General features: G+C 35.7%; 1 protein-coding gene across 2 annotated transcripts; it reads left to right on the top strand.

Moving 5' to 3' along the window:
* Positions 1,853-12,036, top strand: LOC109824356 (chaperone protein dnaJ 49-like). 2 transcript variants are annotated; one of them, XM_020390938.1, is made up of 3 exons: positions 1,853-1,956; positions 2,035-3,190; positions 11,587-12,036. In XM_020390938.1, exon 2 carries the CDS (start codon positions 2,085-2,087, stop codon positions 3,174-3,176), a length of 1,092 nt encoding a protein of 363 aa, XP_020246527.1. In that variant the 5' UTR covers positions 1,853-1,956; positions 2,035-2,084; the 3' UTR covers positions 3,177-3,190; positions 11,587-12,036. The 2 variants fall into 2 exon arrangements, with proteins under 2 accessions (XP_020246527.1, XP_020246536.1); XM_020390947.1 differs by lacking the exon at positions 11,587-12,036 and adding an exon at positions 11,119-11,525.

The following is a 20,005-nucleotide window of genomic DNA, read 5'->3' as shown; positions in this document are numbered from 1 at the left end:
TGAATCATATGATGCCCAAGTGGGAGATTGTTGGATTTAAATCTAATTAAATCTAATTTGTGGGCACATATGATTAATCAGTGTGTATTGCTATTCTTAAGGATAACCCGCATAAAGTGATAAATCAATTTGGGTTAATGGGTGTTTAAATAAATCATGGGCTAAAATATGCAGATACTATGTTGTAATTATAATTTGATGAGAGACCAATTATAAAAGTGCAACACCTATAAACAAGGGGTTATGGTCCCTAATCTAGGGTTAACATTCTCTATTCTCTTATCCTCATCTAAGATTCTTAAGGAGAGACCCTCAAGATTAGAAGATCATCAAAACTCTAATTCAGATCCGTGTAGATTCAGGTATAGCTTCCGCTCTTGTTGTATTAAATCTCTTTGAATTAATCATGGTTATTAGATCTATATTTAGATCGATTAAGTCCAACAATTATTACTCCATCCCCCTCTTCTCACACAGTCATGTCAGTATCCTCTTATTATGCATAGTCTTTCAAATCTATTCTCGTGTGCATATCGTGTTCTCCTTCACATGCGTACTCATGTTGATATTATCTCATTGCATGCAATCTCATCGATTCTCTTTTTCCCTCTTCTTACGTGATGCTATATATTGACCTCCTTGATCTCCTCATATGCGGGATAGTTATGTGAGCATCTTGGTTGAAATAACAACCATTTGACCATGTAATTTCTTTTAGTAAAGACCACCATTAATTTGTATGTCAAAAGACTACCACTAAATTACCCACTGCAAGGTATCCCGGCGGTTGTGAAGTTTTAATATGGCTCCTACGGTTTTAGGTTTGATTTTCGGGCTATGTTATTAAAATCACTAATTTGTATTCATTGCAAGTCTTGGCCACATTAAGCAACAAGGAGCCTTAAATTGTCTTTCTTTAAAAGAATAAGCATACCACGTCAAAAAAAAAAAAAAAACCCTGCCCTCTATTTCGGGTTATACCCTAAATCAGGGGTAGAAGTATTTTTTGAAATTCCTACATGCAAACAATATAAAAAGCACGTACGCACCCACATACTGCAGATTAATGAACAAAGACAACTCATACAACATAGACATAAAATGATTTCTAAAGTTTCTAAATGCTAAAGTGGTTAACTATTTATACATTTTTAGTTTTGTCGTGCTTAATTAAAATTGCCCTCAAATATCGGCTTTTGCGAAAATCACCCCTCAAAACTAGCATATTAGGTTTTCCTACCGCTTCAATTTAAGAATACTATTTTTCAAGAAAAATATTAAGTGTACTAATAGAGTTGCACTATTCTTAAACTACTAGACATAAGAAAGTAGGGTCTGTAGAAACTCATAATTTCTCTTTGCAATTTATAAGAAAAGGCTTTTCTTTTGTGTGTGTGACACTACAAAAGTAACACCACTCTAATATACAGTTATCACTACTCATTTTTTTAAACAAGGCAATGTTAAAAATCACAATAATTTGCAATAGATTTGCAACTATTTCTCATTTAAAAACTAAAATTATCAAGGGGAAGGGTAGGAAAAAACAATGTGAGAGAATTGGAGGGCAATGTTACAAATATCAAGAATAAGTTTGCAAATACGAAAAGTTTGAGGAGTATAAATGCAATAAATAATAAGTAAATAAAACTTTTTGCCGGTGGTCAGCATTCAGCAAGTTTTATTTTGACCGGGGGCCTAGAAATGATCAGAAGGTCAAAGATCAAAGGCAGCCATCAGTCTAGACCGCGACGAGCCATTCCTCAAAACAACCAACGGTCGAGATCGCCTGATAATCATTCATTGGGCCGCTCAGTGCCACGTGGCTTCCAATTTCCACTCTCGGTAGATATTTGGCACTTTAAATTATGCTCGAAGTCTCCGCTCGTTCCTCCTCCGATCTCCCCCGGCTCTTTTCAGGAGGGAGCCATCAACTTCGTCCCCAAATTCAATCAAGTAAGTCATTTTTCGATAACTTAATTTTGTTTCGAAATATTTTCCATAAAATTACCTAATTTTACCCCTTGTGATTAGGATCTGGTTTCGATTAGTTGATCCCAAACCCTAACCCTAAGCCTGAAATCATGTCGATGGGTGGAAACAAAGACGACGCCTTGAAATGCATCCGAATTGGGAAAGAAGCCCTAGAATCAGGAGATCGCACTCGCGCCCTAAAATTCCTCAACAAAGCTCGTCGCCTCGATCCCTCTCTCCCCATTGACGATCTCTTATCCACTGCCAAAGAATCCTCTGAGTCTAATCACAACCCTAGAAATGAGCCTGAACCTGAGAGTGCAACTGTTGGCGCGTCGTCTTCTTACTCGTCGCCGTCGTCCAGTTCGGCTAGGGCTAGGGTTTCTTCTAAGGGGTCTTCGAAAGATTACACGGAGGAGCAGCTGACTATTGTTCACCAGATCAAGAAGCAGAAGGATTATTATCAGATTCTTGGGTTGGAGCGCAGTTGCACCGTGGAAGATGTTCGGAAGGCGTATCGAAAGCTTTCGCTGAAGGTTCATCCTGATAAGAACAAGGCGCCCGGTGCTGAGGAAGCCTTTAAGGCGGTCTCCAAGGCTTTCCAGTGCCTTAGCAACGAGGAAACGAAGAAAAGGTACGATCTTGTTGGGTCAGAGGAGCCGAACTATGGAAGGGCCCCGACTAGGCAACATTCTCATGGATTCAATGGGTTCTATGGTGATGACTTTGATCCAGATGAGATCTTTAGGAATTTCTTTGGTGGAGGACCTCAAGCAACTACTCCTTTTGGGACGTTCCACTTTAGAACTGGTGGCATGGGCATGCCAAATGGTAATGGTACGCATGGATCGGGTAATGGGAATCTCCGGATGATTATTCAGATGCTGCCCATTATTCTATTGGTCCTGGTAAACTTGATTCCTTCATCGGATCCGATATACTCACTGTCTCGTAGTCACCCGTATGAACATAAGCTTGAGACAAAAAAGGGTGTGGCTTATTTTGTTAAGTCTTTGTCTAAGTTTGAACAGGATTACCCTTACAATAGTTCCGAACGCAAGAATTTGGAGCGTCATGTTGAGAGGGAATATGTTGATATTATTTCACAGAATTGTCGAGTTGAGGTGCAGCGACGACATTGGGGCTTAGTAAAGGAGATGCCTCATTGTGACTTGCTTGAGAAGTATCATGCAACGGCGTAGTTTCATCTGCACAGGTATTTGCCTTCTTCGCATGTTTCTTTTCCCTTTTGTTATATGTGATTTCCTATATTATTACATTATTATTTAGTTCAATCGGTAATGGTAGCTTCTAAGATGTGATAACTCACTTAGGGTTTCTTATGAGATAATTTATCAGTCTATAATTACTTTATCGACTAGTGAGTATCAAGGGTTGAAATCATTAAATGTATCAATTAGATGTTAGTAATTTTAAGTAGAATGCGGCAATTTTTCTCAACCTTTGATAATTAAAATTCTTCTGATTCGATGCCTTCATTCTTAGCTTCACTATTTCACTTGTTTTTTTACAAAAGGTGTTTTGTACATGAGTTCTGAAAATGATGCTTGGATGTATCAAATTCATGAATGTTAGATTGTGACTCTGTGATGAACCAAAAGTAGAAGTTATCATGATGATATGTAGACTAGGTTGCCAAAGTTGGTAACAACCTTTACATTAGATCATAGTCAGGTTATATGGACAGATGTCGTGATCAATCTAACTCAATCTTGATTTATTTCCGTTTTATTTGGTTGATATAATGTTTTGAGCATCAGTTTGGCCTAAAAAATTTACAAGTTTTTGGGCTTGTTTTGGCTTAAACCCTTTTCCTCAAACTACGAACCATTCAGGTTCTATCAGCTTGTTTAAGCAATTTACATTTTGTTATAGGAAGCAATTGGTTTGTAGTTGGCTACTATTCTTCTTGCACAGTATATTAGTAGAAGAAAAATGCCTATATTAAAATTCCATATTTAGGAAAACCTAATTATAGTGATGATGATGATTATCATCATGCAACTCCTATTTTAACTAGGTTAGAAGGAATGTTCCGCTCTATACTGTTTCCTCTCTAATGTTATTAGGCCTGTGTTTATTTATTGTTTGTACAATACCTGATTTGTTGATAATTCTTACCATTTGATGTTGTTTTAGCTATTTTTGGGAACAATTAAATTCCTTAATCCTTATATCATATTTGTTGTCTAAAAGTAAAAAAAAAATGGCTTGATGAATCAGTAACTGAAGTAGCTACTAGCTTCAAATATAAAATGGCAGCATACTAACTTTATACATAAAAGTTTAAGTAGCGGAGATTTTTTGTAATCCGTCTATAAAATAGACCATGCTAAGTTTTGATAAGACAATCTTCTGATATAACATGATTTATTCATCCTAAAGCTACCTAGTAAATAAGGGTGCAAATTTTCTGAGTTAGGCCGGGTGAGTTTTTGAACATTTTACTGACATGATATGCAAATCCTCAACTCCTAACCCACCTGAAACTGATTGGTTTCGATTGCCACATGATTTTGGATTGAATTTGGGCTTTTTAAGGTATATTCAGGTATGTTCAGGTGGGTTGAATTTGGATTAAATTTGGACTTTTTAAGGCATGTTCTGTTGATGGGTAGATTTATTTGGATATACATTTTCATCTCAAAAAAGAAACCAAAATTGATGATAAGAAAGATTTCTGTGAAGGTGTGCTCATGGAAAGTTGAGTTTATAACTTTATCTGTATCATATAAAATTTAAGGTAAATAGGTTTTGTTATTGATTAATTTCATTGAAATTGATAAATTACAAAACAAATTGCATTCTTATAGAATTACAAGCTACATGTTTGACATCTATGCTAGGAAACCTTTATCCAGAAGGATCCATGAGCCAAGAAAAAGCACTGACTCACAAATTGGAATAAGTTATAGGTGGTAATAAATAGAGTTGATGAGCATTGATACATTACGAGAGGCAAAAATCAACACCTTGCAGGACAATTAGTTCTGGCTAGGGGATTGTAGAGTGAGCAAGAAGAGAGATTGACATAGTCAGGAAGGGTGTGCCTAGATTTGAGGGAGGGACGGGGAGAGGAGATGCTGAGGTGCCCGATTGTTGTCCCTTCCCCTCTCAAATTGATATATAAGATAGTTTGGACATATCTCAAACTTTCATCTTATTAAATGACTTGAAAATAGACGTGTATATTTGTATATACAACTGAGAATATACATGTATATTTATATATGCCTGATTGTTTATAAATTATCTAGCAGGTATGAGTCAGGTTTGATTTTAATTAGATGGTTTTAGTTGTGCACGTTTTTACTAAAAAAATTGTCTAATTGGAAATTATTTTTGGTCTTGCCTGGCTGAGTTCCACAAATTTACTTCACGATGATTTATTCGAATAAAACTGACCTTATCGACACTCTTAATAGTAATTGCACATTTAAACTATGTCCTTATGGGAACAAATATATTGTTATCTAATTTGAGTTGAGGAAGTAACTTTTCAGTCAGTCTTACGAACATGTTAATCTACATTATGATATTTCTAGTGAGAGATGAGAAGGAAGACTGTCAGTTTATACCCTTAAAAATGTAATTATTCCCTTCTGGCTTCTAATTATCCTCTTCTAGAAATAAACTAGTTTCAGAATAAACTAATTTCATTAATTCTTGTTGAAAGACAATTGATTTTACATGTTGAATAGAGCACCAATGTGATGAAGAAAATATTAAAAAAAAGGGATTACTCGTTAGTCTACCTTAGAAAACTTAGAAAAAAACTTGAAATCCAAAGCCCAAACTAGTTAAGTTAGAAGAAAAATTAGACATGCCAAGGTCCACATTGTTGGAATTGAAATTTAACAAACAAAAATCTAAAGGAACACAATTAGAAATGCCCCAGCAATAAAAAACATAACACTTTATCATCTCCTAAGAAGCTAAGACGTTTCTAATTAAAATGTTATCAACCTTGAGCCATGCTTCATGAAGAGACTGTCAAAATTAACAACCAAACTTATGCTCTAAAACTTAAAACTAAAACTAAAAGAAGAGACATCAAAACGAAGAATAATATGTGTGCAATGTTAGGTTGTTAATCTTGCTATTCTATAGCATGTGGGTAGCAATGTTGGATGTATTTGGTGACATGAAAGAGCTGACAAAAGAGGGAGATGGTGTTCTCATAAGCGGCATGTAATGTAAGAAGATAGATTTTTCAAAGGGTAATATTTGGATAATTTAAATTACAAGGATTTTGACTAGTTTTGCATTGAAATGTTCAGTTACATTTCATTTTGGGAATAAAACATTCACATTTGGAGAAACTTCTTTTTATAGAAATGTGAATCGTGAAAACAAATTCTTAGAATATTTTAGCATCATACTTGACATGGTTTTATCATTTTGGAGATTGTAGTTTTCTTGTGTTAAATTGGTTGGTAAAACTCCTAGAAATGTGATAATACCCTAAAGACATTTCTTAGATTTTAGTTGAATTGTTAGAAGTTGAGGTGACTTCCAGACAATATTAGTGATATCAATAATAATGATGATGAAACATTTGTCTTGCCCCACACCCATGATACGATGAGTCACATAACTTGGTTGACAATACATACATAAGAACCTTACTCAACCTTGTGTATATATCGAAGCCTTAATCCATGCAACCTAAATACATCAAATATAGATCTTAGAGTACATAGTGTACATATACATTTATGAAGAGAAATGAAAATGTGCAATGGATACATAAAGCTACATAATCTCCACATGTTCAATGAAGTATAGGGCTCAATAGCCATGATACATAGTCACAACTAACAAATAATAGGATGTCAAAAGGTTATAACTTATATAGTACTAGGACCTTACGTGCTGTCTCAGAGCTTCTTCGCCTGCTCCTGATAGTAAAGTTGATCTTAAACTGTGGTATGTTGCTTTGGATATGGGGAAACAACCCTAGTTTTGTTAAAACACGGACTAGCAAGTGGTAAAATGAGGAAAAGAAGCATGTAACAATAATAAAAATGGAACCAACCACGCACATGCAAGCATGTATTAATAGTATGAGGACGCAAAAGAGGATGTAAAAGAGCGTGACAATATGATATATCTATATCTGATGTATATCAAGGTTGTAGAAAGCGTTAGGCACCAAACTCTGCCCCTAGGCGGGACCTAAGCGATTTTCCTTTGTTGATCTTTTTTTAGTTACGATAGTTGATAATAAATACAAAACTCATAGAAAATTACAAAAAATAAAATAAAAACATGACAATTAGGTTCATAATCAGCTATGCATAAATAGGCTAAGTAATATATACTTAGAAACACCAGAATAATAACTCAATGTCAATGACATTTAATATCTCAAATTTAGAAGTCCAAGGCTCAAGATATTGGCGAAAAAACAAACAAAAACGAATAGTTTAATATGCATAATCATTTAATCTAATCACCACATCATGGTACTCCTTCAATGCATCATGATTATCCTCGAAGGAGTAAATGTCACTACAGTCCTCGTCCCTCCTCATCCGTCACATCGTCATGGGAGGCAATAAGCTCTTCTTTGTCGGCACTCGTCGGAGGCCCTGTTGTTAGTCTCTCACTCTTATGGTTATCTGCAGTCTCATCCACTCTATATGTAGCCTTTATCATCGTCCATGGAAGGTCTGATCCCTGATGAATCTATTCATCATCATTGGAGGCATATCCTTCTAGGATCTATGCTTGTTCCTTAGTACGACGTGTGATAGTAGCACGTCCTTGTCTTCTCTCTTTTTTGGCTTGAGCTTGATGTTGAACTTCACATGCACAAAGTCCTCCTATTTCTTTGACTTTAATCTGTTTCTCTTCTTTGTATGATCTCAAAGGAAAAAAAATTTAGTAAACTAAAATAAGAACTAGATCTACGTCTTGTGAGCAATTTTAGATCTTAGTTTATTCCTTAAATATGCTCCAGCTACTATCGCATTCGAAATACCTGTGAGATTAAAAAGTTTCATCGCCAGTTTTGTATAAAACAACAATTACCACCATATGCAAGTCCCATTAACCAGTTACAAAACACAGTTCATTAGTTGAATTCACCATTACATCAAATAACTTATCAGTGATTTAATTTATAAAATCAATTTTATCTGGGTTACGTTTACTTTTCTACCATACCTTCTATATGCCGCCCATTAAATAAACCCTTTCATGCTCTATACTCCTCGTACTTCTCAAAGAGCTTAACTTGTTGATCCACGTCGGAATGGAATAACTCCATATCTAGAACCGTCCTTTGCCTCTTTATAGTTCTTGGCCACACCATTCTTGTAGAAGTACTAAGGTTTGAGGACGTAAAAGGCTATACATAAGGCGTGAAAAGATAGGGAGAGGGTGAAAGAAGTGGTGGAAGCTAATTCCAAGAAGCAAATTAAGGAGAGACACATTATGGATTTTCAAATGACAAATCTGGTGGTTGTAGATGAAGGAAATGACACTCTCAATCACCAGTGGGATCTTCAAAAAAGTCTAGAGAGCCAATTATTTTACTAATGGATGCTTAAAATGCATTTTCTTTTCGAGGGAAATGAAGACAACACAAAAAAGGATATTAATCGTGCTGGTTCTTGTGAGTTCCAAGAAAAGAGATGAGGATTTGAATAATTATCTCATGCGTTTAAATCATTGGATGGAGTGAACTGTCCTCCGTTACAAAAGACCATACTTACCTTACTCTACTTTAAACAGAGGGTAAATAGAGTAATTTTTCATAGGGTATAACTAGCCCTAGGAACAAAAAAGCCGTGCCCTGTAATAAAATATTATCTATTGCCATGCTATTGGAGCCATCTTTGTGGCTCCTTTTGCTTTGTTTTTTGAGAGGTTCATTTTTTTTATTCTGTAAAAAATACATCAGTGATTTTATGACAATCTTCTGCGTTTTCATTTGTGCATTATTTCGTTTGTGCATTATTAGGAGGAAGAGCTGGGATATTATGGAAATTATTATGCCCACCTACTTGGAGGGAACAACATTCCTATGAAATAAGGGAAAATGATTTGTATTTCTTGAAAGTCTGAGGTGTTTTATGCCAAATTGGATCTTAGATTCCACAAACAGATTTATGTGGCACCATATACCACCTTCAAACCATTTTTTTTGAAATAATGGCCGGTATTTTGTGTTTTTTCATGTTTCTCGAAATGGTATCTTATAGTTATAGGTTAAAATATTGGTTATGTCATGCTTAAATGCAATAGACACTTCTTTTAATGTATGTGTTGTCCAATACTTTCATACATGGTGTTTGAGATGTGGAACAGTGGTTAGTGATTGGAGAATTACTAACTAAATTTCTTTAGTTAACTAAGCTGAGAGCAAATTTCCTAAAAATTGAAGGGGTTTGCCAAAATGGTTCAGATAGATGTAAGGATCAATAGTGAAAATGTTCGAGTTATTGCTTCTAGAGAAGGATAGCCAAGTGAAATTTGTGGTTATGATGGCAACTAAAATTGGCATTTTTCAGGTGGTTCATTTGATCATTGAAATTTTGGCTGCGACTTGATCTTCTTATCTTCAAGCTTATGGAACATTATATATAAGATACAGAAAATCAATAAACTGTAAAACAAACCTTGGATCTGTGAAACTATTTATTGCGCCTGAGAACTTTCTTCTATTTTGTCTTTGTCCTGTATGCCATTTCAATTTAGCGAGTTTTGAGAGGAGCAGTGCAAGCTTCTTTCCTGTGTGACATCTTGGGAATTATTTATTGCAGTGCTTTTGAGAGCTTTCTCCTGTTTTCGTTTTGTTTCCTGTGTGACATTTTAATTTTAGCCAGTTTGGAAAATAGCAATGCAAATTAGTTTTGAAGCAACAATGCATAAATTACTATTGCCTAAAAAAGTGTGCCACGTTAGTTGCTGTTAATGATCTTCAGAAATATATCCAACATTCCAACTTGATAGGATAAGTTCTTACCTATATGTTTTCATGAACTAATTTTTGCTAAAGAAGTTCTAATTTATCATATAGCAAGCACTTAAATCTGTTTAAGTTTTGGTATAAGAAGGTATATTTGATGGGTAAACCCATGCCCTTTTACACGTTGTGATAGGATTTTAACATATAGAGTATAACTTGATTTAGGCGTACAAATGTTGTTTTAATATGTAATATCCAACTTGATAGCATGTAGGTTGAATATAGTGAGTCATAAAGAGGAGGGGAAACATGCTGCCTGAAGCTTTATGGTGTCAACAATACTAATGTTTTCTCTTTTCTTCTTCCTCATCTTTATTTATTGTCTGCTTGGCACTGTTTAATATTTTATTTGTTGCGCAGCATTAGGATAAATTATTTTTTTTGTTCAATCCCTCCTTTATTTACTTTTCTTTTGATTTGAGTTATATGGTTTGTAGAAAGCAAAGACAATCAACCAAATTGTGTACAACTTTTTACGTATTTAAGACCTCTTTTATGTCCTTGTGGCTTGTTGCGAACAATCGAGTCCAAGCAAGGACTGAATCCTAAGGAAAATTGTGGTTTGAGCGCAGAAAGAGCAAGAAAAAAAAGGGAGCTCAGGGATATAAGGAAGTAAAAATAACAGAAGCTGGAAGTAGTAGAAACAGGAGTTTGGAAGTAATTGGCCTTAATGTTTGATACTCATCAAAGGGCAAAAATGCACTTGGTCTTTCAAAGGGGTTAGTAATTCTAGTTGGGTTCAGGCTGTTCGGGAGTAGAAAACTTGCGTTAACAATTTAGAATTAAGTACCCTCCTGAAGAAGAACCTAGAGTGCTATCAAAGAAATGATTGTCAAAGTGTTGGTTACTGGATAGGCAAAAATAGATAAATCTCATCCATGAAGCAGCTTCTTGCATGATAATTTGTACCCCTAGAGATTTGGAGAAAAATGTTGTTTAGAGTTGACATAGTGGGCAATGGGTTGATGGTCCCTGTTAGCTTCAATTATTACTGGGAAAAAAAAGAGAAAAAAGAGAGAAAGAAACATGTGGTTACTAGTATCATCCATCAGGTGGCTTTGGTTCTAGCATCAGGCTGTACATTGCCAGATCTTTAAAGTTTGAACATGATCTAATTGGTATTATCTGTCCTGATCTGACTACAGTGAGCAAAGGACGACGACTGCAGGGATGAAGTAAAGGTCCCTGGAAGAGGCTATTAGAAAGCAAACACTTCTCCGAAAGAGAATCTTATGTGGGGCAACTGGGCAATCTCACAGCTGAAAGGGGACTGCAAGTTTGGAAATTATGTTATGGAGAAGGGCATTAAAGTACCACATGAATGTGATGCACATTATTCCTTGCAAGTTGCAAAAGTGAAAGACTGATTCCACCTGTATTTTTCTTGGCTTATATTCTCTGGGGAGTGCTGTTGCCCACATCTCATTCTTCACGTGTAGGATTTGCACCCTCATTGTACTAGATGAATACTCATGCAATAATGAAATTTCTATCTATTATAAGTCTAAACTGAAAAGACTGCAAATTTATCTTTTGTTTTTTCTCGTAAGAAAAGTTTGGCCACTTATTCTGACTTCTGATGTGTCTAGTTTCTGGTGGTTTTCCTTTTGCAGGTAGTGGAGAATATATCAGTAAGATACTACAGAGCTGGTCCTGCCTTTTGCTTAGGCTCTTGCAAAGAATTTGACTGGAGAAAAGAGACGGGAGTGGTTCTCTACTGATAGGATTCTACTTCTTGACATCTCATTGTATCTTCAGTCTATCCTCTCCTCTGGTTCGTTCACAACATCGACTTAGAAGTATTATTGCTGCAAATCATATTACGTCAGTACCTGATTGTGCTTGGGCTGATTTTCTTATCTTCCTCATTTTATACTTTTGTAGCGATAAGTTTGATGGCCTCCTTTTTGTTGATAATAATAGCAGTATTCGTACATGGTGCCTCAGCTTAATTTGCTTCTTGGATCGATGCTATTTGACTGGTGAAGAAATGACTTCTTTTTGTACTATGCTATTCACAGTATATATTTGTGGGGGGGGTAAATATAAAATTCATCAGGAAATGTCTTGTATGCCCAGGATTCTAACAATTATGCAGCTACGCCTTATATTATGAGATTGGATCAAACACTGTAACACATCACTGGGTTACCGACCGACATAAGCGATCACTTCCATTGTTCGTCATCAGCCGATCTCTCGATAGTTATGGACGCAACAGTATTTCCAAAATCATCAGTTTTTGTGTCTTTTGATTTTGGCCTCTCAAATCTGAAGTGTTTTGAATTAGTCCCCTATAGATATTTCAGCCAGCTCCTAACTCTGGAGGATTACCCACGAAGGCAAAATTATTCGCTTCCTCAGGCTTTCAAACTCCGGCACTGCTATATCCCTGCTTATTAGACTCTAGTATCAATTGATTTTTCACTGCTTGCACCGCAGACTAAGCAGATGTTATGTGGGCTAATCAGATTAAAGTCACTTTTTCGACGCTATTGAGGGAGTAGAGGACAAGATTAACCCAACCCTTTTAGAGGACGTGCATTTTTGCGTGTACATAACACTAGCACTATTGCACATATGTGCAGATGCATGTGTAACCGAAATCAGAACTTAAAATTATAACTTCTACATAAAATGGGTCACTTCTCCTAAGGGGTCATCACTTTTTCCAAGAGCTTTTTGTGGTGTTTGTTCATTTAATAAATTATATTTTATTTATCTTATTCGGAATTAGCTATCATAAATATTTCAATTTAAGCGAAGATATAATTTTCTTAGATAACGTTTTTAGAAAACTCTATTTTTCATATGTCATTCAAGTTATTATTTTAATTATTTTTAGCCCAAGTATCTAGATATACACTTTTGATAATATTTATATAGGAACATATTGAAATTATAATTGTTATTTTCATTGTGTTTGTTTATGTGCATTTTTGGGAAAAAAACTTTATCATTTCCTATTTATGTCAATATATTGGAACATATTGAAATTATAATTGTTATTTTCATTGTATTTGTTTATGTGCATTTTTTTGGAAAAAAAACTTTATCATTTTCCTATTTATGTCAATGTAATGGGTATGTTATTAAGCAGCTTTAATAATAAGCTCATGTCAACCTTTTAAAAAGTTCTGAAAAAAAGAAGGGAAAAATGCATCTAGGCCCCAAAAAATAAAGGGGATGTGACCCAGTCCCTCAATGTTTTCCCCTTACTCTTTAACCCCAAAAACCCAAAAAAATTTGTTCAGCCCCCTTTTCACACTCTCCCAGAAATTCATTCCAAAAGCTTCCGAAAATACCCCTTTCCCTTTTCTTCTTCTTCTTTTATGAGTGTGTTACTGTCCTCCGCCTCCCCAGATCCGGTCTCATCGGAAAAATTCCATCGCTAGCTCTCGGTAACCTCACTGCCCTCCACACCATATCCCTCCGCTTCAACGCACTTTCAGGTCCTCTCCCCTCCGATCTCTCCTCCATGGCCGTGCTCCGGAACCTCTACCTGCAGGGGAACAAGTTAACCGGTGAGATCCCGACGTCTTTAGCCTCGTTGCATCATCTCGTTCGCTTGAATCTCGTGGGAAACAAGTTTTTCGACGAGATTCCAGTGGCTTTCGGATGATCTTTACTATGACTTGTATGTATAATTTTAGTTTGGTTGGTCTGCCAATAAGAAGATGACATCCACCAGCATTAAGTGAAGCTTATTCATATCATAAACTGCATTTCTTTTTTTACTTAGTTATCAACGTGTATTGCCTTAGTATTTAATTTTCTCAATTCTCCTTCATATTGAAGGCTGAGTGTTAGGTTGGACAAACATCTAGAGGGAATCCTTGAACTATGCTAGAATTCTCAATATTTTCGTACTTTTAGCCCGTTAAAGCTTTGCCTTCACAAGTAACTAGATGCTGCTTATTGGTTGGTTTCACAGAGGCTTTGGAGGTGCATGCTTCAACTGTAGAAAATCTAGGCACCGGGTTCTGAATGCCCAAATAACTAAGGCAAGATCGTTAAACTATTGCAGTTTGTTTAATGGAGTTTTGATGCTGATCGGTTTGATGCCCAAATAATTAAAGCTAGATCGTTACAATTAATATAGTCGTTCCCAGATGATGATCAGTTATAACAGACTCACTTGGTTACAACATGACTTGCAAATCTAAGATGTCCATGGCATTGTAAAATTACACAGGCTCAAGATGTCGTGTTTGCAGTTGGATAGGATGGTCTAATTTAAAGTTATGCAATGATTTTGTTCCTTGATGCTTCTTATGAAACGATGTTAGCATTAACCTGATGGGGCACAGCTGTGGAAGTTCTCTCTTCTTTCGTACTTTCGTATGATGTTATTTTATTTATTGTTCTATAGGATGAAAGGTTACCGGGGAGGAAAGAGAACCGTGATTTGGTTGTACTTAGATCAAAATTTAATGAAATGTATTGTCTATTTAGTGATCAATTTTGGTGTAATTTATTACGATTGTATGTGAAATGTATTGTGGCTGTCATGTGAATATGTACAAGTTTATTCAAATAGAACTTGATCTGCATAATAAACTAAATATTACATCAAAATGTTGTGTATCAAAACCTGAATATTATGGTACATAATATGTACATAATCTTGAGGTTATTGTGTACATAATATATACAGATTATGTACATAATCTCCAAGTTACGATACACTATTAAATCTCATTATATGTTAACTCTCCTCGTAACATGTTAACTTTCAGCTGAACATGTTAACTTTCATCATAATATGTTAACTTTTATAATAATATGTTAGCTTTCTTCATAACAAGTTTTTTTGAACTAAAATTCGATGTGTTTGAAAGACTAAAAGTCCCTCAAGATGATTTATCTTTCATATATAAATCTAAGAGGCACTCGAAATAGTGGTTGTATGGAGCTTCATATGCAAGCTGTTGTTAATATAAAGAGTTCTATTTTTTTAAAAAAAATAAAAAGTTCTAACTGAAATGGTAACATGTAAAAAATAAAAAAGTTTTGAGATTGTAAATCTAATCATATCGTGTATTCAAGTAATATCAGCTGTAAGAATGTAAGAATTTTATTATGGTGAGCGTTAATATGTTCAGTTGAAAGTTAACATGTAACGAAGAAAGTTAACATATTATGTTGAAAGTTAACATGCAATAGTAAAAGTTAACATATTATGATGAAAGTTAACTTGTTCAGCTGAAAGTTAACATGTTACGAAGAAAGTTAACATATTATTATGAAAGTTAACATGTAACTGTGAAAGAGTTATTACGTAGTATATATCACAGTAAAGTTAGTTGTTTACACGTATTGTTCTATTTTTTCTCTTCTTTTTAGTAGTAATTGGTGACAATCTCTCAATTTTATCTCTTGACATACTTCGCTTCTCATAATCTGGGATGAGATAAAAGACTTGATCATAGCTTTTTCTAAACGCTTCAATGAAAATAAAACAGTGAAAGTTAACAGGTTTGGATGAAAGTTAACATAAAGCAGCGAAATTTAACATTCAGTATGAAAAGTTAACATACTAGGAGGAAAGTTAACACGTTCAGTTAAAAGTCAATATATAACTATTATAGTTAACATGTTTTGGTAAAAGTTAACATATAGCTATGATACTTAACACACGACAGGAAGAGTTAACATGTAACCTAGAAAGCTAATATTTACGATTTGTTAGTTCAGCGTAGTGCAGAGCCACGGAGGGATGTCTCCCCTCCCTCTCCCCTTTTCACGGGATCCACATACTCTAACGAGTAGAGAATGATACTCTTTCTAGTAATATTTCTTTAGCTTCTAATTCCCATTAATTCACTGTCACAATTAACCCCATCGGTGATTTGTCAAACATAACATCATCATCATCATTATCGCCGTCAATAGCAGAAAGTAAACATACACTAATAAAATGAAGCTACAACTAAGAAACATAAGAATGAGATCATAACAAATCCCCAAAACCCAACCCAACTCGCTAACAATGAAATCAACCCTCCCTCAATTCTTCTCTTTTTTTATATTTTTAACAAAAAAAGATATCATTAACTGAAAGCAATTGCATGGTTTTGTCTCTCATTGAGAGAGCGATCAGATCATAAGTAAGACATCCTTCACTCTTACAAAAACTAAGAACCAAAATGCTATTTCAAAAGACTTATGAGCTTATGAACATGTAGCTCCTGAACAAAATTACAACATACAAAATATAGTCTATAAGACCAATCTTCTCCGCCACCACAACAAAACATCTTGGATCTAGGTTCCACCAATGAGAAAACAAAACCATATGAACCCCCAGTTGCACGTGAAACATCCACAAAAGGAGAGCATAAACCCCGAGTCCAACATGATAATCGGCCACCATGCCATCATTCATAATCACATTTTTCATTTCAGCCTGAGTAGTCAAGCCAAAAACCAAGAATAGCCGAAAAAACCTTCTGCTACAGTAATAATTATCAAGGTGAATCGCCCATATCAACAGCATGAAATAGGCCCTTATACAGTGAATTTCTTGTACTACTGCCATTTCTAGCACCTTACCTAGTGGCCAAAACAAACTAGTAGAAATCCAAAACTCATGGCATTCATGCCCATCAAGAAAACCAGAAACCAACTAACTCGAAACCAGGGAACCCCAAAACCAGGTAAAAAAAAAACAAAAATAAGAGCAGCATGGGGGTGCATGGGGGGTAAAAATCCCCTTATCCCCTCCATTGGCGAGATGAATCGCGGTCTCATACATCTCGTAGACCTCCACAACTCCTTTCAACGCAATCCTCAGGAAGGTCATGATGTTAACAAGCACATGGTTCCTCCAGTAAGCAATCTTCCTCATCTTCAGCCTCGTCCACCACGTACCAGCCGGGGGTTTCGCCGGGTCCTCCTCCTCCAAGACCTCAAACCCTACTTTCTTTGCGATGGCCGCAATCTTGTTGTAAGCCCTGAGTCCGGGCAGGACGTCTCCTCTTTAACTCTTACAAGAGAAGAGAGAGGTGAGAGGAGGAGGAGAGAAGAAGAGGAGAAATGAGCAATTAGGGGAGAGGAGGAGGAGAAAGACAAAGAGGAGGAGAAGAAGAAGAAGAAAAGGGGAATGAGTATTTTCGGAAGCTTTTGAGATGAATTCCTGGGAGAGTGTGAAAAGGGGGCTGAACAATTTTTTTTGGGTTTTTGGGGTTAAAGAGTAAGGGAAAAACATTGAGGGGCTGGGTCACATCCCCTTTATTTTTTGGGGGCCTAGATGCATTTTTCCCAAAAAAGAAAGAGAAAAGAAAAGAAATGAAAAAAGTTCTATAAAATTACAATTCTACCATTTCAAATACAATAAGAATGGAGAAAATATCCACCTCTCATCCATTTGTGGCCTACTCCTAGACTCTGTCCCATCCGGGCCGGCCCGGCCCAGGGGCCCCGGCCCTCGGAAATCCGGCTCCCGGCCCGGCATCGCAAAATCCGGCCCCGGCCCGGCTCGAAAATCCGGCCCGACCCGGCCCTGCGCCCGGCTTGGAAATCCGACGTGCCCGCAGCCGCCGGGCCAAAATCAGCGTGAGCCGGCGCCCTGACTCCGCGGTACCCCCGCGCGCCGAGCCCGGGACACCGGGCGCTAACCGGGCGCCGGCCTAGTTTTTTTAAATTTTTTCCTTTTCTTTTTTTTGATAAAAAATGCTAAAAATTAGGTTTAAAATTATTATATTTTATATAATTATGTATTAGTATATACTTACAAATTATTATGTTAACTATTATATTATATATACATATATTATATGTAAATATATTGTATATATTTATAAGTTATAACTTGAGGCATTGAGAGCAAGAGAGACGATGACTGACGAGCATCGAAGGACGGATTGCACACGAGAGAGCGACGAGAGAGAGAGAGAGAATCGCATAAATAGCCATTGCCCGTTGGGCCAATGGGGAAGAAGTAGCCGTTGTAATATACTATACTTATATATACTTATATACTAAGAGAGAGAGAGAGTATACACACACATGCACATATTATACATATATAAGAGAGAGTATACTTATATAAGAGGGAGTATATACTTATATACTAAGAGAGAGAGAGTATACACACATACATTATACATATATAAGAGAGAGTATACTTATATAAGAGGGTGTATACATATATAAGAGAAAGTATACTTATATATACATATATACTAAGGGAGAGAGTATATATACACACACACATATATTATACATATATAAGAGAGTTATACTTATATATACTTATATAAGAGAGAGTATACATATATAAGAGAGAGTATACTTATATATACATATATACTAAGAGCGAGAGTATACACACACATTATCATTCTCCCTTTAAAAGAGGGAGTATGAGAAAAACTTTTTCTACCCAAAATACCCCTCATCTATCATAAATTTAACAAAATTAACCTTTTGTTTTATACGTTATCCTAAAATCAAAAATCAAAAGATTAGTGGGTCTTTTGGGTTTCTCGCGGGAATTTATTGGGAAGCTATTGTTACCGCCTTCATAACTCACCTACCCCTCTCTTTCTCTCTTAAAAATGTCATTACTTACCTGATTCTAGAAAAACCCTAACTTTGATTCTCTAAAAAAAAAAAAAACCACAAATCAACCAAAAAAAAAAATCACGGGTCTTCATGAAGAACCGTAGAGAAATCATGGGTTAGTGTTTCTTTTATCTCGATCTCTACATACGGTTGTGGATTGAGGTTTTAATTTATACTCTCTGGCTCAATATGGTCTCATCTGTTTAGATTTCCTTCTTGAACTATATCTTGTTCAAAGATCTCTTTTTGAAAGGTATAAAACCCTAATCTATAGATCCTATATTGTCAGTTAGTTTTTCCCCCATCTTTTGGGTAAAATTTACTCTGTTGTAAATAGATCTTCCATGAAATTGTTTATTCTTTTGTCTTTTTTATTAAAAGAGGAATCTTGCAAGATTTGTTAGATTGAGTTTATCATGTGCACTTTGCCGGCTGGTCAGCAACTAAGCTTTCTAATGTTTCTCCATATTTTTACAAATATATAACTTATGGGTGGAGTATGCACCTTAAATCCTTATTTATACGGCTAGAATAATAATCCCTTCAATTTCATTTGGGATAGAGATTCATGGCCGTGTACATTTGGCATATGGTAACAAATGTTCATGAGTTCTGATAGTCAAAAGTAGCTTTAGACTTTTAAACAATCTCTGATTTGAGAAATTATTTTAGAGATAATTTTCATTATAAATCCTTCATGTTACTGGTTACGTTTGTGTCAATTTGACTATCTTTGAGTTTATGTTTCTCAATTTGTTACTGTATCTATCGCCTTTGTTCATTCATCTCCTTCAAAAATCTTTAACCCCCTCTCCATAAGCGGAGAAAGAAAAAAGCAGAAGAAAAATCATAAAAAATCGGAAGAAATCAGATAAAAATAAAAACTTCAAGAGAAGTAGATCGACGACAGGCGAACCCGTTGACCTATAACTCGAAGTGATCGGGAGATAAAAACTTCAAGAGAAGTAGATCGACGACAGGCGAACCCGTTGACCTATAACTCGAAGTGATCGGGAGATGGAACTCCTCCTCTGTGACTTTTCAATACAGGCGAACCCGTTGACCTATAACTCGAAGTGATCGGGAGATGGAACTCCTCCTCTGTGACTTTTCAATGGTTTCTAGAGTTTTTGGCGATAGAGACTTGCTATCTTTGATAAGTTTTGGTCTGTGAAGATTATAAATATTCAGTTGATATGATTTTTTGTTATCTAGCTTATTTTTTTTCTTTTTTAATCATATTTTTGTTATTTTTCTTGAAAGCGAGAAGAATTACAAGTTATCCATGGGAAAGAGACTGTCATCTGAGGGTGATATTATCTCTGGTATTTATCTCAGCTTCTTACCTATCTTTATCTTTTCCTTTTCCTTATTTTTTCTGATTTTTTCTTCTTTCTGTTAGAGAGAAGAATTTATTTACGGAGATCCATGCGCTGATCTTTCAAGTATTTACCTTCTTAGATT

The sequence above is a fragment of the Asparagus officinalis genome, chromosome 1, assembly GCF_001876935.1.
Source record: "Asparagus officinalis chromosome 1, Aspof.V1, whole genome shotgun sequence".
Classification (NCBI taxonomy): Eukaryota; Viridiplantae; Streptophyta; class Magnoliopsida; order Asparagales; family Asparagaceae; genus Asparagus; species Asparagus officinalis.
This window is presented reverse-complemented; position numbering and strand designations above follow the sequence as displayed.

Coding starts and splice junctions, on each gene's coding strand:
- LOC109824356 (XM_020390938.1), top strand. CDS start 2,085: ATGTCGATGGGTGGAAACAAAGACGACGCCTTGAAATGCATCCGAATT.